This window comes from Leptinotarsa decemlineata, unplaced genomic scaffold (assembly GCF_025532065.1).
Source record: "Leptinotarsa decemlineata unplaced genomic scaffold, Ldec_3_MD MMD2_P_RNA_scaffold_5, whole genome shotgun sequence".
Taxonomy (NCBI): Eukaryota; Metazoa; Arthropoda; class Insecta; order Coleoptera; family Chrysomelidae; genus Leptinotarsa; species Leptinotarsa decemlineata.
This window is the reverse complement of record NW_027412532.1, coordinates 16,066,439-16,091,896: the sequence shown is the minus strand read 5'-3', so window position 1 is coordinate 16,091,896 and position 25,458 is coordinate 16,066,439. Positions and strand designations below refer to the sequence as shown.

The 25,458-nt window shown below is 34.1% G+C and overlaps 1 protein-coding gene across 1 annotated transcript; it reads right to left on the bottom strand.

Annotated features, from left to right (window-relative positions):
• Positions 1 to 217: 217 nt before the first annotated feature.
• LOC111508332 (acyl-coenzyme A thioesterase 13) lies at positions 218 to 11,086 on the bottom strand. Its single transcript, XM_074169635.1, has 3 exons — positions 10,769 to 11,086; positions 8,401 to 8,588; positions 218 to 507 (listed from the first exon to the last, which is right to left on the bottom strand). Exons 1-3 carry the CDS (start codon positions 10,850 to 10,852, stop codon positions 351 to 353), a joined length of 429 nt encoding a protein of 142 aa, XP_074025736.1. The 5' UTR covers positions 10,853 to 11,086; the 3' UTR covers positions 218 to 350.
• Between the last annotated feature and the right edge of the window lie 14,372 nt (positions 11,087 to 25,458).

Genomic DNA, 25,458 nt, shown 5'->3' with positions numbered 1-25,458 from the left:
TGACATTCACCCAACAATGCTGCAGGAAGACAGCTGGCCACACCTTCATTCCAAAACCTGGTAAAATCGGACAGGACTGAAACAAATTCATTACTATTACGTTTATTATTAAAGATACATGAATAAAACACTTATTCCTGGAACTTCTATCTAACTGAAAGTAGCCGTAATAAATAAGTTTTCTTCGAATTATTCAATTGATTGCAAAAAGCTTTCCTTTCAATAAGTTTGATCACGCACTGTTTTACTACTTTATAAATTAATGAATGAAAGTTTGGATGATTATTGTGACTAGGAAAAAAATAAATACAATTTTCTAAAGATGAATTATCCGAGTTCTGACAACCTGATTAGCGTAGCAAGAACTTCGTGTGAGCACCTTTGACTAGGAGATCCCCAGATGACTTGTTTTTGATGAAAACTTCAAGAAATGCAAGAGTTTTTCCAACCTTCAGAGTATTTGCCTCAATTTTTATATCTTCTCCTATTTTGGCACCTTTCAGATATCTGAAAAATATAATAAACATTTTTAAATACTATCACTAATCAACTACATAGAAATTCAATTATATTCTGTTGATATTCAAACTTAAAATAGTTTCGGAATCGATTTTGAATGGTTCACTTGGTGATGTTAGGTACAGTTTATAATATCAGTATCTTTTGTCAAGTTTGAGGGATTTCTTTCTAACGTTTCGCCAGCACGCATAACTAGTTTTTCAGAGAATTTCCATTTCATATATTGAAAACGGACTGTTGTGTCCTCGGTCGGAGGTTATGTTAATACTCTGAACAAGATGGTGGGGAGAAGAGAAACGACGACAAAGTAGGTAGCGTGTTATCTTCGTTCTGGCGAGAATTGGGTTCCACGAGCTTTTAGTGTTTCTTATTTCCCATTTAAATTATCCGTATGTTTGCCCATTCGTATCATCTCTTGCACTAGCTGACTGATATTTCTCGGCTGGCGCTATCCAGCCGAGAAATATCGCTGGCCTCAACTTCTATAAAAATGATTTGGTATTTTCCTTCACTAATCTGTTTGTCCCAATCAGCATTTTTTTTGCCTCTTCATCCTAGTTTGAACATAGTTTGAAATATACCCCAGCAGCAGAGAGTGGTTCCCCGCGATCTTTGACCGATTGCAGATAATCCCTTATCATTTTTGTTCGTTTAAATATGATTGACTCACGGTTAGTTCATCGCGACTTGTGATATTACGAATAAAATTGATGATTATATTTCATTCCAAAACAGACAATTATGCACAAGAATTGTTACTTTATAGGAGTATTATGTACCCGATTGAAAATGCGAGTAATTGGTTTATTCTGAATTTAGAATGTTAACAGATAATTGCTTCTTTTTCACTTAGAACTGAGCAACAGGATATAAGCCGACAAATCAAATGAAGTCGACACACTTCAGAAAATTGTAGATTACTAATTAGCCTATTTGATTTCTGATCGTATCTTAAAAAACAGATCAATCAATGATTTTAGGGAAAGGCAGTAACTTCACCACCATGCCAAGGCACATCCCAAGTTATGAAATTAGAGCCTGAATGTAAGCAATCATCAAGTCATTGGCGAAGGCTAAACCACCTGAGAATAACCTTACTAGTAGTGAATTCCAGGCGATCAGAAACCTAAACCTCTAGAAAGGTATTGTTTTCACCTGCGAGTAAGAGTTATTACAACCAGAAAATTAAAGAACTAACTGGTGATATTATGGATCAGAAGCTGTTTCCCCTCGACTCTGTGGAATACCAAAAATTAAAAATCGCAAAATTCCGCTGATACCTATTGTTGGTGCGCCTGGCTGTCCAACCTATATTTGTGCCAAATACTTTACTAGGTTTCTGCAACTACATGCATATTCGGAATATTTCAAATAAAAAATTTTTTTTTTTCAATTCAGTGTCTTCCGTGTCAATTATTTTTTCAAAAACTTTGTGATAACGAGATAGATTGCGTTATCTAATATATTCCGATTGACATAAATCCATATATTTCATTATGTTCTACATGCATACAAAATTACCCTGAGCTTTTCAGCAATATTCAGTACCACGAATTGGCTTGTCGAGTACGCTTCTAACAATGTATATTGTTAACTGAAGGAAGCGAAAAATCATTTATGATTTTCTCCCACAAAAGGTACTTGTCTTATTAGAGACTTTTTCACGTGCTCGAGCCATTTTTGAGATAAATATTGAAAAAACTTCCAGAAGTTGTGTGCCTTTTGGACAACGACATATTAATTGCTGTCATCAGTCGTTTACATGTTTAAAGGTTAAATAAATGTGTATGATGGAATGGGGAATGTTCCTCCTGACGAAAGTCAAGTAGTTTTCATAAAAGAGCTTTAAAAAAAAACGCATTTTAAACTTATCATTTCAACCTTTTTCTTTAAAAAAATTATTTAAATACTTAAAAAAGAGGAATGAATTAATGCATTCAAAATTTAAAGGAATTCGTTTCTATTTCACCATTTGGCAACATCGGCTAATAAAGGACAATGAATCTGTTACCTGTATGAGACAAGCGAAGATGACATTCTGTGATATATGACATTTTGTGCACCTAACCTATTTTCCTTTATATAAATAAATAACAAAACAACTGTTGTGGAGGTGGTATTGAACTATAATTTATATTTTGCCTTATTTGTTGATTTATAAAAATAATTTTCATTTTTTAAAGTAGAATATCTAGGTACGTATAAATTATTTCAACTTGATATAGGCGCTGTTGCCAATATGTGAATTAGAAACAAATTCTTCTAAAAATTAAAACCCAACATTTGAAACAATAATTTGAATACTTTTCGAAATGAATTTGAAAAATTCATGAATTAAACACAACTTTATTTTGTTCAAACTTGCATTTGCTGTAATAACCCAAATTGAGGAACATTCCCCATTGGCCAATACGATGAGAATCCACAACTATAGTATTCAAAAAACACTTTATTGTGAGATTTTCCCTTAACAGTTTTTGTAAAACTGTTTAGGGAAATAAACACAATAAAGTGTTTTTTGAATACGTTAAACAGATGTGCTTCGTGTTCGAAACTGTCATATATGTGATGATAGCGTCAACACTTCATCATTTCCTGAGATAATCATCCATTTTTTTAAGGACAGAACACAAGCACTATAGAAAAATCGATTCACAATGGATTTGAATCGCTGGAGATTAAATCCATTTGGAAAAACGTTCTCAGGAAGTTTATTCCACATGAACGCAGATGAAAGAGGTCTTAAACATTGAAGTTCGAGATGTACTTAGTTGAACCTCAAAACGATGAGCAACCACTCTCGCACTCTCGATGACTGGAAAGTTTCAAGAGTCTTAGCACATGATGACCCAAATAAATGATGAAATGAATAGTTGATGCTTGCATTGCAGAACTAGTGGCAACTTATATCAATGTTAAGGATTATGATGGTTCAAAACATACTTGTTTACAACTCGAGAAAACAGTGATTTTTTGATGTTTATGCTCTGTTCTGCCTGCAAACCAAATGTCTACTATAAATCCCTTTCAGCGCTAGGCATACATAATAATAATAATAATCGTCTTTATTCATCGACATAATATAAAAAAAATTGAAATACAAAAATTTAGAACAATAATTAAGGGTCTATGAAAAGGTGAAGTATCAGCCTAGGCTGCTTTTCAACTTAACCTAGCTAACCCATTCTCATGATCGGCCACAAAATTTCCTACTAACAAAAATAAATTGACGTATTCTAAAAACACTTTGATGTGTGATTTTCACTAGACAGTTTTACAAAAACGCAACACGTGTTTCGCCATACAATGGCTTCCTCGGGCGTGTCTTAATAACTAATTCTAGACATTCACTGCTATATATACCTATATATATATATATGCTATATATACCTATATAATAACGGTTATAAAGAAGATATTATAAACGCCATTCTTTTAAAAAAACTTCAAAAGCAAGCCATGGACTTGGTCTACCCATATTCAAGATGCGATAACGTCAGTTATAGGACACTGGCATATTTGGGTGAACCAACCAGGAATATTGCCCGTTTTTTGAAGAAAGAAGGCGTAAACGTAGCTCAAAGAACGAATAATAATCTAAGTAAATTTATTAAAAACAATAAAGACAAAAATTCGTTGTCGGATAGATCAGGAGTATATAAGCTGACTTGTGGCTCTTGTCCAAAACTGTATATTGGCCAAACTGGAAGAACATTTTCCCAAAGAATTAAAGAGAATAGAAGTAGTTTTGTAAATAGAAAGACCAATTCCACATTTGCAAACCACCTTTTAGCAGAAGAACATAAGTTCAATCATGAATACGATGTGTTACATTTAGAAAAGAAGAGTTTGAAACTCAATCTTCTAGAATGTTTAGAAATCAACAGATTCAGGAATTCGGGTAATTTACTGAATGATCAATTAGAATTAAATAACTCTCCGTTACTGAATATTTTTTCAAATGTGGAAAATGGAACATAAGCTCAGGTAATGTAATTCATTACAAACTTAGGTAAAAAATCAGGTACTTGAAATTCAGGTACTTCAAATTGTAGAATAAGGTATATGTAGCAGTGAATTTCTAGAATTAGTTATTAAGACACACCCGAGGAAGCCATTGCATGGCGAAACACGTGTTGCGTTTTTGTAAAACTGTCTAGTGAAAATCACACAATAAAGTGTTTTTAGAATACGTTAGTTATGGATTTTCATCAAGTATCGGCCGATTCTATCATATATAAAAAGAAACTGGTTTTTATAGAAGAACATCAGCTAACTGTGGATCAAGGTTGTTCAATATGGGATTGTGGATATGTATTCCTGTTCGTTAAAAAACATACAACAGCCCATACACTCCACACATTTTAGAATCGTGAAATAAAAATATCTAGCTCGTGTACATGTGTGGTGACTTTGACTATTCTTTCATCACTATAAAACTGGAACATAGGATATAGCAGGGGTGGCCAACCGGTCGATCGCGATCGACCGGTCGATCGCGACCATTAGTCCAGTCGATTGTGGAAAGGCAAAAAATATTAATAAATAGACCAGACTGCGCAACGTGATTTAGACTGGCAATGTGATTTAGCTTTCTTGGCCGATTTTATTAGAAAACTGAGTACATTAAATCTGAATCTACAAGGCAAGAATAAAACATTAACAGAAATGATGAGTTCTATTGCAGCATTTCAAAGTCAAACAGCGTCTATGATAGTTGACATAAAGAAGACAAAATTTGAACAATTTGTAAACATCAAGGGCCATATGGAAAAACATCCTACCTACAATTTCATTTCTGAGAAGTACACGACAAAAATTAGGGCAGTGATAGCAGACTTCGAAATTCGCTTTAGTGATTTCAAAAAAATTGAGAAAGTGATATCTATGAATTGGCTACAAAATTCGCAGATAGAATTCAAATGGAGCACATTATGTTACAAAACGAAATTATTACTCTGCGATGCGACATATTTCTAAAAGCAACATCATTCTCAGGTCAAGATTTCTGGGCATTGGTCTCCAATGAAAAATATCCAAATTTGAAGAAATGTGTTAAACAACTTCATTCGTGTTTTGGTTCAACATATTTATGTGAGTCAGCATTTTCCTACTTAAAACAAACAAAAAGTAAACACCGTTCTCGCTTGACAGACGCTCATACATTGGATTCTTTAAGGTTGGCAATTTCCAACTACAAACCAGATTATGCTAAACTAGTGGAAGATACTGCGACGCAATGCTCATACTAATATATAGATAGCACCTATAAATGTTGATTAAACATCATCAACTCAGACTTCCGTTCCAAAGTATTGAGTAAATTTAAGGAAACAACCTCATATGTGATACGAAAGAGACTCCTAAGACTGTTCAATAAAAAATATTTTATGATTGTGTACTAAACACTATGCTGTTTCATTTAAGATTTCAAGAAGTATGTAAGTGGTAGATCGCACAGGGTTTCATCAGTAAACAGTAGATCTTATGTCTAATCAAGTTGGCCACCCCTGGGATATAGTATCTGGAGAGCCCACGATGCAAAATGACGATTTACTCGAGCGTCATTGGGACATATTAGGTTGCAAAGCTTAGATGGGTGGAGAAAGCGGCTATACATTTTTAAATATGTAAAAACATTCTGTTGCATGGACATACTCGAGCGCGTCAGATATTGATAGCATCAATGTCCTACGTATTTTTAATAATGTTGGTATGCTAATCTGATCGTTTGCATGGTGTGGGTGGTTGTACGTAAGGGTTAAAAGTGAAAAGAAAAAAAAAATTAATCGAGCGCGTCAGATTTTCTAAGGGGTTGTTAAGTGCAATAAAAAAAAAGCTCTTATTCAATAATCTGACGATTTCGATCTGACGCAAACTCGCGGCCATTATTATAATGTGCAAAAAAAACGCCATTTTGAAATACTCAAGCGCGTCAGATTAAGATATATATGGTTCATCTTTATGTTTTAGACGTGCTGTCTCATAATGTGACGATTATCTAGAGGGATTCGCTTAATCTGACAAAAACAATTTTTTTTATTCCATTCAACTTAATTAATCGAAAAACTCAGAAAATAGCATGCAAATAAATAAGTGTATGTTTTTTAAGTAGAATACTTGTATTTACCAGAAAATAATTTTAAAAAATGCTCAGAAAAATTCAATTTTTTATAATCAATTTATTAATTGATGAAGAAAAGAGATATGAAACTTTTTATGTTTTTTTACCACTTTTATATGTAAATAACGTTACCGCAGTTTCGTCCTATAAGGACATTTTCAAACTTATATATTGAACATAGAAAGTTCAATTTCTCTTTTCTTCATTATGATTTTCTACCACGTAGTAACGGCTACATCCATCAATTAATTGATCAATTAATCATCATCTTCATCACGAACGAGTCTCTGTGATCAGCTGTGATGGCGTCATGGCAACAGAATTCAGAGTGGGGACGGAGTGAGAGAGTAATAGATAGAAAAAAAAAGTGAATAGAGAATAGAGTTAAGAAACTCGGAGAGGGAAATATAGGTATCACACAGCTGCACGCTTTAAACTTTATCGACGAATTTTTGTTATTTCAGCTTGCGGAAATCGTCAGATTATATATTTTTCGTTATCCTTGAATTATTTCCTTCAAAATAAAAAAAAAAATTAGCTACGCTCGAGAATGTCGAAATGACGCAATTTTTTTACAACTTTGCTGCCCTCCCTCTTCTTTACGTCACTCTCGAATTGTCGGATTACTGGAATATACACTTTTTAGCAGGTAATTAACTCACCCTACCTTAATCTGATGCGTTCGAGAATTTCTGATGATCTATTTTTTTTACTAATCTGATCCTTTATCCCCCACAGGCGGCCTTATATATGGGGCTCATATTTGGTGGAGGTACTTAACCGGGTACAAGGTATCTCCCTGTATATTAATCTACCGCGCTTTAGTAAATCCTGAAATCCCCGCTTGGACTCCCCTATTATAAAGGTGAATGCATAATAAGTCATTAGATGAAGTGGGAGTAGACCAATATTCACTTTTCATTCTATTCTGTGATAACTAACTCCAACAAAAACAAGTTATAGAGAGAAAAAAATCACACTGCTCATCTATTAGCGTATTTTTACGTTGTGAAAATTCCATTATTCCCGATATACCTAGTTTCATAAAAATGTTTTCATGTCATGTCATGTCTTGTCGTACGTTGAAGTTATCAGGTACAACTATAATTAACGGAGTGACGTCGATTCCTATTCACTCAAGAATATCATTTCATGTGAAAAGCCTAGTAGGCCATATCGTATGAAAGTACATGTGTAGCTTTTTTTGGTTGATTTCCGGGTTTTGCCGTGGTCTTCTTTGGTTACAATCTTCAAAAGTTTAAACTGCAACTGCGGCAGTCATTTTCAGTGGCGTCGTCGAGGTACTTTTCTTGACGTGTCAAGTGACCACGGCAAAATCAGGAAACCAACCAAAACATTGACGCAATAGCCGTGAAAGCCTACATTTCTATAATACCACTGTATCTAAAAGTAACATCAGCTAGTTTTCATTTAAATATACCTACGAGCTGAGGACCAACGCGGGTGATTATATTTTGTAGTTCACACAGGCTCGACCAAAACCTGTTGTATATGAAGAAATTATATAATTACTGCAGTTAAACCTATAAGCTGTGAACTTGAACTAAATTGCAGCCAACTCTAAATTGCAGCCATGCGAAGCTGGAGTGTATCGTTAGTATTTCATAAGACCGATATCTGGATATTAAAATATTCTAGTACATGTTTTAACTCGTAGGTTATCAAAGACGCATCATCAGATGCTTTTCAATTTGTTCGCTTAATGTTCTCTCTACTTTCTAGCGTAATATACTAACGTCATATTCATTTCGACTGATACGCTGGGATATTCACCACCTGCGTGTGACATCAACGCCCAGCTGGATACATTATCCACCAGAGTTGCTGATAAACCGCCATGTAAGGTACCCAATGAATTTGTATGTTCTTCTGATACGTTCATTTCAGCATGACAATAACCATCCTTCAGATGAACCACAGTAACCTGCGAAGGAAAAATATCAGTGGACTACTAGTTCTCTATGTTAGTGGTATGATTATTTTTAATGCGTCAGTGTTTTTTACGACAAGCGCTGGTTAGAAGAATGGAGAGAATCGTTTTAATTTAAATTTGTAATTTCGTGACTGGAGACCTTCAGTGACCCCTACTTCTTATCATTCACAGTGATTATTCATGCATTTTCGTGGTGGTAAACTATTCTTTATGCCAATGACATCTTCTTTATCTTTGAACTGAGTAGAATATCAGAAGTCAAAAGACCTTGAAAATAATGCCAATACCCGTTTTATAGTTAAGGAATTTAAAATAAATAATATCTAGACAGAGCTTCGAAATACGGATCGAAATACGGATCAGCGTGTCCATCACTAATATATTTTAAATATTACCAGCTTCGATATTTTGAAAACTACTCATTTTTAAATCGAAACGGGTATTTTTCAAGAGAAATTAGTTTTTGGAAAAAAACGTTCTGGCTTTCACTTCTTTATCTTCATGAAAAAATTGTGGTAGACTTCCAAATAAAGCAATTGAGTTTATTTTTCAAGTTTTCATTCTTACATTGATAATAATATATTTCGTTGAGTTTCCTGAAAACCTCAAAATTACAAAAAACGAGACTGACAGATCTGAGATTTCGAGACAATTGCCAGCCAACACCACACAAGAAATAATGGAAAGGTTCACACGATTCGAGGCCGCTTAGCTGAATAATAGAAAAATCACTGGAACATTTAATAGGCACAACAGCATTTTTACTTCGACTCGATGCTGCAACCAGAACAGTCTGCAAAGGTTCAACTCCTTAGCAACTTACAGCAGAAGTGACGTGCTTGGGCTCATTTTTGAAATTCAATGAGTAACCGCAGAGTCACTGACTTTGGCTAGGGATTTGATATAGATATAATGGTTTTCATGACTTTTGAGTTTTTTCAATTTTTAATTTTGTTGTTTATTGTTCCAAAAAAGTACTAAAGTGAAAATTTTGGTGAGTGTTTGTTAATGACTGAAAAATTGTTTGATTTCAAGTGTTTTTTTATTTTATAAATATTTCCATGTACCATCATTAGGTCTCGCTGCCACTGACTACTGCCACCAAAGTAAAAGATACCAGCAGAAGCTGTTTTTCTTAAACAGTAACATGTACTTTTAATTACTGATTGACTTCTAATTGAAAACCGCGGGGGCCGAAATAGTGACTGGACATATAAGTTCAAGTTTTTGGGAGTTGTACGACGTGGAAAATATATTAGAAGTTTGTATTACCGACACATTTTTTTGTATCAAGATGGAGTAGTAGAAAGCCAAAAACTTTCTATTCCAAAATATATTTGTTGGAGTTTTGAAAATAATCTATGGTACAGAAAGAAAATAAGAATTATATCTATTCGAGTAATTATCAAGACAATAATAAATGATATTTATTTGATGATCATCAAATTACCGTAACGAACATTACTAATTTGAAAATTACAAATTACAAAAAATAAAGACACCTTGTATAAAAATTCTACGATCATATTATGTTAGTAAAATGAAAGTTACATTGATATAGTGTGGTAAGATCTGCAATATCTCTACAAATAAAAAAGATACAGCCTAAAATGGAATTTCGAAATTTTCGGTTTTTCCTGTATATCTCCAGAACTAAGAAAGTTAAAGTCAAATTTTCAGTGGCATTCAATAAAACCCGAAAATAGACAACTTGGTCACAATTTAACCGACTCTAAACGCATCTCAACAGTTTACGAAATTCTCATACATAGACTCGAATATCCCTGTATAAACGACCTATGGACGACGGATGGAATATAATATGTGATTTAAGTATTCGTTATATCGGTCAATTATAAGCATATTTATACCTACGGTGAGGAAATGAAATTTCGAGTTTGATTATTTTTATTTTCACCTGGGTACGCCCCTGGTGATTCGTGCATAAGCATTTAAGCACATTAGTGATCCTTAGTCAACATAAATGATAAATTTACAATAAATATACAGGAAAAGTGCTCAGTGTGGCTTCAACCGGATGTAGACAATGATTAAAGCGGATATTTGGAAGTTTTGTTAGTCAAAAACAGATTGAAATGAAAATAAAGACACACATATCCTCAATTACGTTAGCTTTTAATCGGGTTTTAAGGATGAAAATATATCTTTACCTTTCGTAATATTTGGTCATGTCCCTTTGCATTTTTCAAATGTTTTGCAATATGCTGGGCTCCAATTCTGACTGGGGCACTCATATGGACTTCTTGATTCACTTGTAGTGTTCAACGAAACATTAAAAATTTTTAGGTTAGGTTGATAATTATTGATTGTATCACGTGCAAATATTACCTAATACATTGGACTCTAGACTATTACGAAGATGGTGTGAGACACTTCATTGATGACAATTTGTGTTAATTTCCTAAAATTGTAATATGACTATTGAAAAATATTCGAATTGATCATGGTTTGTCACATCTTGGCTCATCGTATACGGTATGGAACTGAAGTGTATGGATATTGAAAAAAACTGATGATAAAATTATCATCGAATATATCGAATTATATTAAAATAAAAAAATAGTTCATAATTTTCAAGACTCCAATTTTGCTCGTGGTTTTGATGTTTCACAAATAACCTTTAGTCCATTCTAGGTATTATAGTTATTATATTTCATGAAAGAAAAACGAAACAGCTTCTCTCCAATCCCTAGTTATTGATGAGAGTAAAGTCCGATGAGATTTTACTGATTTTTATACTGCTACACTGAAAAATTTCATTAGAAAATAATGGTAGTGCTGTTCTTACACTTGGTGCCATCTAGTACTGAGAGTAAAAACTTATTTCGGATGATATTAGAGTTTTCTATATATTAGAACCATTCTATAGTTTCAGACTTCGTAGAGTGAGGACGTAATGAATGACTTTAAAATAATAGTATATCAAATTATAAGTGGATAACTATGGTCATAGTATAAACATATTATCTTTATACTAAAGTCTTTAAGAAATTCGCGCGATTTCGGTTTTCGAAATAGTGAAAGTTTTGTAAAGACAATCTATCCTCAAAATGTTGTCAGACGGCGTTTCGAGAATAACTTATACTCATTTATAGCAGTTCATGGCGAACAATGTGAATTAAAGTAGTTTGCGATGATTGGATTATGTAATTTTTTCAATTTTTGTTCTCTTTTCGTGAATTGTTCACATTACCTTTCAAGTAAAATATAAATTGAAAAACGAAACAGTTGTTTTTCCTGCAATAAAGCGCCAAAATGAAAAGCTAAATTTTTTTTATTATTAGTCAGTGGGCTATGCTTGAAGACTGGCAGTAAACAATTCTAAAGAAATGAACTTCAAACGTTCAAGCCAGTCTCGAATATACCCACACAATAGGTTAAATGGACTGACGCCTACCAGAAGACAACTACTCCCCTTCGTGGTATTACCCAGGGTATTAGCCAGGGGAGTAGTTGTTTTTCGATAGGCGTCAGTCCATTTAACCTACTGTGTAGGTATATTCGAGACGGGCTTGATCGTTTGAAGTCCATTTCTATAGAATTGAAAAGCTGAATGGCGAACAATCACATGTTTGAATTCCTTATGGAATTACCTTTTTAATGTTGTGTCATCCTTAGTACTTTCCCTAATCAAATGGTATGAGTGAACAAGGGGTGGGGAGAGAAGTATGAAAGTTGAGGTAACGATAAGATTTGTTCCTCTTGGATTTAAAATTGACGTGTTTTTGCATTATGTTCACAACACATGTGTTTTGAAGAATTAGTTTTCGGTGTCGGGTTAAATCGAACAATAATTATAAATTTCGTCCGCTATTTTGAAGCCACTATCTTGATTTTATGCATTGAAAAACAATTCATAATTTCCCATCCTGAACACTACCACTTATCAATTTTGAATCAAATCGGATCATAATTGCAAATCTTGTCCACCATTGTGAAGCCGCCACCTTGTTTTTCCCCTAGAAAAGCTCCATAATGCATTGTCACCGAATTTATGTCAAATTAGCTTGCGAATGAAATATCATAATTTGGAATACGGAACAGTTTTTTCCCGTAAGACGGCGCTAAAATCGAAAGTTAGCTAAAATTGACATGGCTGAATTCCTTATGAAATTACCTTTTTAACGATGTGTCACACTTACTACTGTCCCTATTCAAATTGTTTGGGTGATAGTCACCGAGGGGTGGGGGAAGAGGTATGACAGTTGAGGTTATGTCCCCCTTGGATGACAAATCGACGTGTTTTTGCATTTTTTTCAGAACACATGTGTTTTGAAAATATTCGATCTGTTTCGTTTTCGGTGCCCCACCCTGTATAATAACATAATATAATCTTTGGAAGATTTTCACATTTTTATTTTATAATGATGGAGAAGTAGAAAGCCGAAACATTTCTTTCTCGAACAATTTGAATTGTATAACCCTTCACCTACTCAAATGACTGATAATTTTTACCCAAGTTCCTCTTCCAAATGTAATACTTCAGAGTCGTGATTGAACTCATGCCCCTCTGTCAAAAAAAGGTTGCAATTGTAGAATTAGTACTCACATTCGAACAACTACTCATATGTTCTTTCATTCGCTGAGAAAAGGTTCGCCCCGTTTGGCCAATATGACGTTCTGGACGAGAATCACAACCAAAAGTTTTTAGAAAAGGAATGAGTCGATAATAACCACCTTGTAACCGATAACAGCGATTTGTTTGATAAAATTCAGTTAAGACAGTGGAATATTCAATAGTCTGTTAAGCTACTACTTTATGTTGATAGGGATGTGTCCAAAAATTATGTATGACGAAGTCCATATGAGATTTGTGGAATATTGCAAAATCATGTTTGCTTACGTCTCAGTTCTGAAACATTTTAATTTCAACAGGTACGTTGCCCTCAATAAGGCTTTGAAAACTGTTTGGAATTACAAATAAAACTTTTAATTTCTTCATTAAACACAATTGAAAATACCGAATTTTTAGACACGCCAAAACGTACATCTGGCGGCATCTGGTGGATAATCAGATCATTATTTCCTCAAAAAGGCTTTGAAAACTGATTGGAATTACAAATAAAACTTCAAATTTATTCATTATACACAATTAAAAATACGCAATTTTCAGACACGCCACAAATTTACCTCTGGAGGTATCTGGTGGATAAATTGACCGTTATTTCTTTCAGTTCCAATTTAACAGAGAGGGAATTTCAATTGTCGAAATTTAAGTATCCGCTGCTTTCTAAGGATCGTTTTTATGATTATTCTTGATCATGAGGTAGAAATTTGAATAAAGTTTTCTGTTATTATCGATAATTTATTATAAATAACCACAAGTGGCCCTAGAATTTGGCTGGGTTATTTGAATTCACGGTCAAATCGAGTTCAAATGTTAGGGTATTTTCAAATTTGAATATTTAGAGTTTAGAGAAATTTTGGGGCCAAGTTAAGTTTTCGAAAGAATGAACAAAATACATACATATTCCTTATTAGCAAGAATAGATTAGCCAAAAAGCATACGTATTCAAGGATAACGATTTGTGGAAGAAGAAAAAAGTTACGGCTAAGACAGTGAAGGCTCGATATCTTGAATTTTACCGACTTCATATATCTCACGGTTTCCGAATTTTTCTATGCAGGCCCACTTTAGCTTGCACCCTGAATATATTGAATTACACGAAAAAAAAAATAAATACATTCGAAACAAATACCTTTATATCAAGACCGAATTATACAAAAAACACTTTTCTCTATTCAGTATATATTCCAAACATTTGTTATGGAATCGAATCAGATATCATCCACAGGATTGCTACACAATGTAAATTAAAGAGGTACAATTTCACTTACATGGAACAGTGTCATCCTCAATGATGGACATCCGATGATTCGCCTTGAGACACTTGCCTTACCGGCTCTTCAGTACCAAATATGGATAACATTACAAGAAAAACCACTCTATTCATTCATAAAACTGACTTCATGTCACATTTATGTGATGAAAATTTCACAGTGAATGGTAATTCAAACATCTACGTTCAAAAATGAAGAAGTAATGATAAGAGTTGTGTGAATCGAAACAGTGAGGTCATAATGAAACTGCAATTGTATGTTCAACAGAGTTATCAGTAAAACATAAATGGAACTGCTAGAGACAAGCATTGAGCCTTCTTGGTTATTTGTCTTTCAATGGATGAAGCAGTGCCCAAAAAGCCCACACTTTCGGTGAAATAGAACTTTGACATGCGACATGCCCGGATTACCTATTAGGCCAACCGACCTATTGGACAACAGATTGGGAACAGATTAAATGATGAAAATTCAAAAATTTCTCAATAATTCTAGAGTGAAAACTAAAAGATAACGCGCAAACTGATAACTGATAAACAACAAGTGTCAAGTCTAGCAGCTTGATACATTTTTTCAATTTCAATTTCAAAGTGTAGATTAAAACCCGGTATGTTCACCTGCATAAATGATATTTCAATTTTCTACAGACTTGTCAGCTTCTGCTTAATAATCTAAAGCGAATAAAACGTATGCAGGGTGTAACAAAAAAAGTAGGTCATGATTTTGGAGTCAAAAATTACCTGATTGGATATAACTTACCTCAATGCAAATGTGCATATAAAAAAGTAACAGCTCTTGGAAAGTACAAAATGATTTTTTTTTCCAATTATTCATGAACTGTTTATCATTTTGTAATGGAAATGCATCCATGGTTTTCTCATCCTGGGAGCATCTTTTTCATATAGCATCACGTGATCTGTTCAGTTCATTAAATTTTGGGGGGTATTGAACTCCTTAAACCCCCCTAAATTTTCTATGCCTTACAATTGAATTAGTGTTGTGACACCATTGGTTCAATACACCATTACTGAATTTTTTTTATCTCATAGCATTTTTTCGAAAAGTCAGTTTATATCGAGATGCCGGCTCTTCTTCATCATCCTTTGAAAATTCATCAGTTGGCTGTTCAACACTTGTAGTTCCTATGCATAAATAACAAACAGTTGCTTCAACAATTATATACTGTCAATTAAAGCTTTCGATTATTGTGCATTTTGGGAGTGTTGAGAAAAATTAAACTTCCTCTTACAATGGTTTATACGTTTGCAGAAGTGGCAGATATGCATTTAATACTAGGTAAGTTTGGTTAGGTTTCAGATAATTATCTGTAATTCTGGTAATCACACGTGCAGCAAATGCAAGGCGTTTTACGGCAAAATATCCCAATCGGAAAACACCAGACAGACGATTATTCCTTTTCATTGATCGTCGTTTACTGTACGAGAGTTGTACTTTGCGAACACAAGTTGCTAGTAATAGAGGTCGTCCAAAAAATATACAAACGATGAGGAGACTTTACAATTTGTCGAAGAAAACCTTCGGAGCAATACAAAGATAATAGTTGCTCAATTAAATGTTGGTCACATGATGATTGGGAGAACATTGAAGGAACTGCAGCTCCATCTCTACTACTTACCATTCGTTCGTTACTAGGTGAAGAATGGGATTTTGCGTCTGGTTCTCAAAGAAAAACAATCGAAGTATAAATTTTATTCATATCATCATATTTTCTTTCCCGATGCAGCTACCTTCAATATAAATGGTATAACAGATCACCATAACGTACACATATGGCCCGAAGAAAACTCTTACGCAAAAAAACGACTCGTCACCAAAAGACTTTTCAAGTCAATGTTTGGGCAGGCATTCTAAATGATAATTCAATAAGACCAGTACTTCTCCTGAATAATTTCAATGGTGCAAATTACTTACATACAGTTCTACAAAATGATACATCAGAAAACTTGGTATAGAGGTGAATTCAGGAATCAGGCAAAATATGTGGTATTTGCAAGATGTCGATAACAAAGTTAGGAAATATCTTTTCGGTCTATATCCTGGACGTTCAATGGGAAGGAGTTTGATGCACCTATTTATCAGCCAGCTAGAAGCCCAGATTTGAACCCTATTGACATTTGCTTCTGAGGATTCTGAAATAATCGGCAAACAACAACCGATGCAACTTGAAAAATTTCATAAATAATGTATTCAAATCATGGTGTCACAAATGACAGTATGTGATTGTCAAAGCTACTGTTTGTTGATCAGCCACCTAACGAACTTTCAAAGGATGATGAAAAAGAACCCGCATATTGATAAAAACTGGCTTTTCAAAGGTGTCACGATACTAACTCAATTATAACGTATAGAAAACTTTGCGAAGTTTTTAGGGTTCAAAACCCCCTAAAATTTTAATAGGCCGAACAGATTTCGTGGTTTCATATGAAAAAGATGCTTTTAAAATAAGAAATCCATGGAACTATTTCCATTATAAAATGTTAACAGTTCATGAAATTTTGGAAAAAATCGATTTTCATTTTGTACTTTCCAAGGGCTGTAACTTTCTCTATGCACATTTTCATTTGGGTTAAGTTATATCCCATCGAGTTATTTTTGGCCCCAGAAGATGTGGTTCAATTTATGACCTACTTTTTTGTTACACCCTGTATACTTATTCACTTTCCATACCGGACAACAGATTTTTACAAAAAAATAAATTCTTGTCAGCAACTCCCTCCTCCCTCCCCATAACAACCTTCATTTCAAACGAAAATAATAGTCGAAAAAATAAACCTGTGTGGATTTGTATATTACCTTACGGACACCTTGCGTAGGAGGTATAAGAAAAGCTTCAGAATGGTGTCTCAAGTCCACAAATTGATATTTAGTCTTCATAAATATTTTGGCTTTCTTTGAATTAAAAGCTGTATCAACCTTTTATCATTACATATGTCTTTTTTTGTACTACAATATACCATATTGATTTCCGTTTTGGAAGTGTACACCCAGAAATTTTTTTTGAGTGATCAGTGAGCAACATCCGAATTCTTTCTATACAAACCCAACAATCAATCATTTCTTCAGTCATTTCTATCACTTCTAATCTACCAGTGAATGATTATATTCGAAATTAAAGATCATTAATTTTCCCAAATTACAATTTTGGCAACAGAATTACAGACAAAATGGGTTGCTGGGAGTGCAATAAAGTTTCCACTAGTGACAGTTTCATCCATTTCATCTTATTGTTTCGGATTCTGTGATCCGACAGCGTATTTTCTCTTGTAGATAATTGCTCCGTAATGACGTATTCCTAAGTGGGAAGTTCTGACTTCAAATTAAATTTCACCTGAATAGTGTGATTACCATATATAACGTTCCAAGTCAGGTGTCATGGAAACACGTATTTGTGAAGTTATTCAGTTCTCAAAATTGTCCTTGTTATAAATTCGAGTCGAGTAAGGACTCAACCTACGGTAAAATGAGTGAAATTATGTTAAGTGGAAATATAAATGACCTTAAGAGGCCTACATTTTCATAATAAAAGGGCATCTAGTCATCTGGGAATAGAATAGAATCGAATGGAATCGAATGAAATCGAATGGAATCGAATATAATCTAATAAAATGGAATGGAATGGAATGGATTGAAACAGAATGGAATGGATTGAAACAGAATGTAATTGAATGGGATGGAATGGAATGGAATGGAATGGAATGGAATGGAATGGAATGGAATGGAATGGAATCTAATGGAATGGAATGGAATCGAATGGAATGGAATGGAATGGAATGGAATGGAATGGAATGGAATGGAATGGAATGGAATCTAATGGAATGGAATGGAATGGAATGGAATGGAATGGAATGGAATGGAATGGAATGGAATGGAATGGAATGGAATGGAATGGAATGGAATGGAATGGAATGGAATGGAATGGAATGGAATGGAATGGAATGGAATGGAATGGAATGGAATGGAATGGAATGGAATGGAATGGAATGGAATGGAATGGAATGGAATGGAATGGAATGGAATGGAATGGAATGGAATGGAATGGAATGGAATGGAATGGAATGGAATGGAATGGAATGGAATGGAATGGAATGGAATGGAATGGAATGGAATGGAATGGAATGGAATGGAATGGAATGGAATGGAATGGAATGGAATGGAATGGAATGGAATGGAATGGAATGGAATGGAATGGAATGGAATGGAATGGAATGGAATGGAATATAATGGAATAGAATGGAATAAAATGGAATAGTGAGGTGCTCAGTCTGAATCTCTCTTCTCATCAGGTTTCCTATTCTCGTTAGGTGTTGTTGCGATTGTAAATATAGTTTGACAAACCACTGGAAGATTCCTCATCTCCCAGACATATTTGTTTTCTGGATGCTGAGGATAAACTATATGAGCATCTTATAGTAAGGCGACTCAATGAAGAATTGCACTGGAGGCCTATCAGCCAGACAATATTGATTCAGTAAAGGTCGGCAAACAGTAGATGGACTTTTGGAAGTTCAGAAAATACTCAGAGGTGCGACAAATTACTCGCATATACATAAAAGACTGTGTGCCATGATAACTATAGATGTGAAAAATGCCTTCAATAGTGCACCCTAGCAATTAATCCTCGAAGCGCTGGAAACAAAAGGTATAGATAAGAAACTAACCGCTCTGATAGCAGCCTACCTGTCAGACAGGGAACTCCTCCTACAGGCAGAAGGAGATACCGGCGTGCAAATGAACAGTGGTGTTCCACAGGAATCAGTGTTGAGACCAACTCTGTGAAATATATTATATGACAATCTTTTACAGAAAACACAACGCTCATAGGATTTGCAGACGACATGACCATGATAGTATGTGCAAAAAATGAGAATATACTTATGAATGGTGACGACATAAGGTGGCATAAGGTGACGACAAATAGAAAACTGGTAGCTAAACTCACTAGTCTCTAGAGGAAAACAGTCATATGGATCTGTTGTGTATACAGAAAAATCTCGGCGGAAGCAGCAGGAGTACCTTCCATCCAAGAGACACAAAAAAAGGTACAAGGGCGTAGCGAAAATGACCGCAAAGGCAAAATTTATGAGGAATTGGCAAAAAAGTAGACTAGTGGAAAGTTCGGATGATGGACCAATAGGCTAATACTTGACATTGAACAGTGGGTCAACAGACCGTATGGTGACTACTTTCTGGTACAAGAACTATCCGGACACGGCTGCAACAGAAAATATCTATATGATAGGCAAGAGCTGAATTTAATGAATGCATATACTGCAATATAGAGGACGATTCCGAACATACATTGTTCAGATGGCAAGAGTTCAGACTAGATTATCAGAGAGAAGCGGGAAGGCAATTCAATGAAAGAAGTATGATGATATGATATGATGATAGGAGAGGAGAAATGGAAATAAACCCATATGGTCATCAGGCTACTGATACAGTGTGAAAACGGTTCCAGTGGGAAGAGTGAATGAAAAGGAGGAGGGAAATCGCTCAGGAATTGTGGAATAACCTCAACGACGATCCAGATTTTCTTCGAAGGATCATAACTGGTGACGAATCATGGATATATGGTTATGACATCGAAACCAAAGTCCAATGGTCTCAATGGAAGAGCGCAGGAGAGCCAAGACCAAAAAGGCACGCCTTTTTGTATGGTTAATAACGAGTATTATGCGTCGCTTGCGATAAGCAATACGAAGAAAATGTCTGGTATTGTGGAAAAATAATTCATGGCTTTTGCAACACGATAAAGTACCTGCTCACTCTTCATTGCTTGTTCGTTCGTTTTTGACCAAACAACAGCGTGATCATGCCTCAGCCATCGTATTCACTAGATTCGACCCTCTGTGACTTTCTTATGTTCCCAAGATTGAAGAAGCCCCTGGAAGGGTATTGTTTTACGACGATTGAGTAGAGAAAAAACGAATGGCTGAGAGAGCTCAAGAACATACCTAAAAGTACATATCAGAACTGCTTCGAGGACCAAAATGTGTATTATATCTGAGGGAGGATACTTCGAAGGGGACAAATAGAAATTGATGAATGAATGAATATTTTCTGAGAAAAATGAAAATTCACATCTTTTTTTTGAAAAGACAGCATACTGTCATGAACTTGACTGTCAACAATGTTACGTCTATACATGGGATTGTAGTAAATGATTTAACACTCCATTGTGAGATTTTTACTGAACAGTTCACAAAACCGCAACACGTGTTTCGCTATACAATAGATTGATCCTGGAGCGTTTTTTCAACAAAGTATAAAAACGCTTGAGTAAACTACTATATAGCGAATCACATGTTGCGATTTTGTGAACTTTCCAGTTAAAATCTCATAATGAAGTATCGGCCAATTCAGTTACATATCGCAATGAATAAATAATAAAGTTATTGAAATTTGAACATTTTATCCAATAATTCAAAATCACAACTGAATTTCAATATTTTATGACTCATTTTACTCTTTCTCCTCTCGCTTTCCTTGCTCTTGAACTATTTCGTGTTCTCACCTAGTCTGTGAACCAATTTCATCTGTTTCGGCAGTTCGAGGCTCTCTTATTCTCATGCCTCACACATTATTTTTGAGTCATATATTATTTCTGTGTTCGCTTCGCACAATCATTACCATTGGAGACAGCCAATTTTTCCACGTGGAGAGCCAATGGTTACGATACGCCGCTTTTTTTTATGAGAAGAAACCTCAATGTATTCGTAGTTTTGAAAGATGTTCAATAATCGTATCTAGCAATACATTCAGATCTCCTCTCACACAAACTAAAACCGACAATACGGTTGAAAAAACAAAGAGCGTATTTAGATTTATGATATACCTACTTTGTTCGTGTGACAAAATTATAAAGTGAATATCGTGAATATATAAAGAATTCCACAGTATTTCGATATACAAAATACTATATTCAGTTAATTTCTGTCCTTCTACCAGACCATGTATCGTTTTCTTTTCAGTTTACTAATTTCAAAATCAATCTCATGTTGATTAAGTAGAATCCATAATGATGTATAATTTATTTACATTATCCTTTGAGTTGTCCTGAGAAAGTAATCAAAAGATTTCGAAAGCTTGACAAAATAACAAAGATTTTTCAGGGTTTCCAACCAACTTTTGTCAAATTAATTGATTAACAGCATTCACTTCGTCGATCTACAGAAAAACCATTTCATTCCTAACAAGTTTCGTACTATAAAAAACATTACTGACAAACTGCTACTTTATTTTCACAGCAAACATGATTCTCATCCGTTAGATAGCAGATAGGCTTTTTATTTTTTCGTCAGTAAAACTATTCCGCAGGAGTTTTTCGTTTTAGATAAATATTATATGACGACGTAAAGGTTACGACCTATAGGATGAGGATGCTAACGTTTCGAAGATTTCCTTTTTTATATATTCGCCGCCTTTCCAGCTAGTATCCCAAATCTCGTCATCTGCATTATCTGATTCTTCGATTTAACAGCTTTTTCTAATAATAAACAAGCTTTAGGTGTTTGGATTTGAAAATTGAATTTTTTGATGTGTCCCTAATCTACATATGTAATATATAATATTGAGTTGTTTTAAAAGGTCTGTCCGTTTTTATGAGTCCACTTTAAATTGTAATGTCTCATTGGATACTAACTCAATTCAATAGGTGCAGTGTTTGAATTAGTACAGTTTTGCCAACGTAACACAAGTCGAGAAATTCCACCAGCATAAAAATTGTATGCTCGGGATTTAATGAAGCCGACGAAGGCCAGATTGGCGAAGGTTCCACCCATGAGGAAGTTATCGAAATGCTAAGAAAAATGGTAGTCAGTTGGCGGGATAAAAAATTGCTTTCCTAGTAACCACAGAGCACAATTAAAATAATTTTCCTAAACAGTATCACACACGCACACGCACACACACACACACACACACACACACACACACACATACATTCGGTTGGGTTGCCGTGGGTGGTTTGCTCCACTCACTCAAACAATCGCTATGTGAACCGGGGGTTCGACCCGCAAGACCGGACGATCGATTTTCACTTCCTATCGTCCAACTCGTGCTAGGAATCCCACGTTGAACAGATTTTGAACAGATTTTTTAAACAGATATTCCAAAATCTTTTGGAATTTATTAGGTTTCCCACAATTCCTTTCAATAATATTTTTCTCTTAAATATTCAACGAAAGTCATTTTTTGTGGAGGAAAAAATCGGTTTTTTATCGACCTTTTTTTGGGTAATGGTTACCTTCCACAATCTGAAAAAATATAAAAATTATAATGGAGAACTTTATACAAGTGTAGAAGGGCAAACTTTTTAGTTTACCCCGATAAGTTACTGCGTAAAAATCAAAGTATTTTTCACAAAGAAAAATCTTCTATTTATCAGTAACTTGTCGTATTTCACAATTTTGCCTATCAAAAAAATATTAAGAAATTATACTTATCTTTTACGTTTCGGAGGCCAAAATCTGCCTCCGTCTTCAGAAATGGATAAAAAATCGAATTAATATGCAGTTATTCCGTTTTTGAGAGCTTATTTCTTTACTTCTTCGACAGATGTCAAAGAAGTTTTGATCATATTTCATATTTCAAAACTTCTTTGTCATCTGTCGAAGAAGTAAAGAAATAAGCTCTCAAAAAAGGAATAACTGCATATTAATTCGATTTTTTATCCATTTCTGAAGACGGAGGCAGATTTTGGCCTCCGAAACGTAAAAGATAAGTATAATTTCTTAATATTTTTTTGATAGGCAAAATTGTGAAATACGACAAGTTACTGATAAATAGAAGATTTTTCTTTGTGAAAAATACTTTGATTTTTACGCAGTAACTTATCGGGGTAAACTAAAAAGTTTGCCCTTCTACACTTGTATAAAGTTCTCCATTATAATTTTTATATTTTTTCAGATTGTGGAAGGTAACCATTACCCAAAAAAAGGTCGATAAAAAATCTTTCTCTTATTACACTCTAGTCATTCTCACTTACAGTTTCTCAGTTCACTCAATAATATAATAATAAGCTCGCTCAAGCATAAACATATAAGTTTATATATGCTTGAGGGAACTATTGTATAGCAAAACACACGGGGCGGTTTTTGCAAAACCCTTTATAGTGAAAATCATACAATAAACTGTATTGATCAGTTTTTTAATATTAATTTTCATCAAGTCTCGGCCAGTTCTATTCAACTTTCTATTTCTGTTATGAATGTTTTCAAATGTTTCTTGAATTTTTTGAGAGAGGGTTCCATTTTCAAAGTGTCCGGCAGGTAATTGAACAATTATTTGTTGATGTTTGGAATAACATACCTATTTTTCTGTCTTGTACTGTAGGAATGGGTAAGTACTTTTAATTTTTATTTGTTCAAATATTGTTTAATACATACTTGTACGGTATAGAGTTGTCTTATATCCATTACTTGTGCTTCAGAATAAAGGGAATCACTGGAATCTTAGATCTTTCTGTAGAATCAGTTCGAGGAATCTTCTTGGAGAGACTTCTATCATATTCAGGTAAGTTCGTGATACACCTTCCCACGCTATGATCCCATAATTCAAATGAGTTTCCACTAAAATTTTGTACGCAATTTTTTTGTTTGAGGTCTAGATAAGATATGGATTATTTGAATCTGAATAATAGAAAGAGCTATTTTTACACAAAATGTGATATATGCTCATTCCATCTAAAGAAATATACCCCAGTATTTTATTTTTTTCACAGGTTCAATTTTCAAATTTTGTTGAATGGTTAAGTTATAGTGGGGAAGTTTCAAGACTACGGTAAGTGATGATTTTTTTCAATGATCAACGAGAGGAGTCTATTGTTGAATCATTTTTTTTTTAATTTTCAAGTCATCTTCTGCTCTGAATTTTAGATCATACCAATTTTCAGCCGTGTAAATTATCACAGTATCATCCGCAAAACTAAGTATCTGCCCATCTTTTTCCTGTAGAAAGCAGTTATCCATATATATTGTAAACAACACAGGCCTCTCTTGAGGTACTCCGCACGTTATTGTTTCTTCGGTGCTTGTTATATTTCGGATTTTTCAGATATTTTTTTTTTCATTAATATAGTTTTTGTCTCTATTGACTTTTTTGCCAAATCTATACTAACGCTTAGGAAATGTTTGTTGAATAATTTGGACATTTCTGTTGGATTACTGATACGTTCGCCAGTTTTATTTTCGATTTCGTTAATATTTCCATAGCCAGGGATTTTCAAGACTTCGTTCACTATTTGCCAGAATTTTTTGAATTATTTTGTTCATGTTCCACGCGATTTGTGTAATTATTTTTTCCTGTTTGCTCAATAGAGAATTATATATATATTTTTTGTGTATATTCAATTTTTAATGTTTCATCACATGGATTTCTCTTCCATTTATGATACATATAATTCTTTGCATTAACTGACTTTATTATAGATTTTGTGAACCATTTCTTTCTTCGTTGTTCTTTATTTTTCATTTTTATATTTTTGGTTGATTTTTCAATACAATTATATGTTACATCAATAAATTTACGTGTTACAGAATCGACATCTGAATGAGGACAGATATCTTCGTTCCACTCGATCTTTTGAACAAGTTCAGTTAACATGGGATATTTCGAAATAGTTGTTGGTTTTTTTCCTTTTCGATTCAATTTTGTTACTTATTATGATCTGGAGTAATATTGTATGGTGATGAGTTATGTCTGTGTCTACTGTAACAGGCAATATCATGTCATATTTATTGCTTTTAGAGTTAATAAAAATATGATCTAGGCATGACTTTGATTTTTTTCATTCTGGTTGGGAAATTAATTGTTGAATGAAAACCATATTCGCCTGGAAGGTCCAACTGATTTCTTAATGCCTCATTTTCTACTAATGAATCAATATTTATGTTTCCTGAAAATATGCTATAATTACAATTCGATTTAATGAAGCATGCTCACCATTCATACTCAGACAAGGTTCTCACAAATTTCCATCAGA

Excerpts from the sequence above, each read along its gene's own strand:
- LOC111508332 (XM_074169635.1), bottom strand. The coding sequence starts at position 10,852 with ATGAGTGCCCCAGTCAGAATTGGAGCCCAGCATATTGCAAAACATTTG. Across the intron at positions 8,589-10,768 it reads ATGACCAAATATTACGAAAG|GTTACTGTGGTTCATCTGAA; the intron begins GTAAAGATATAT and ends TTTCCTTCGCAG. Across the intron at positions 508-8,400 it reads TCAGTCGAAATGAATATGAC|ATATCTGAAAGGTGCCAAAA; the intron begins GTTAGTATATTA and ends TATATTTTTCAG.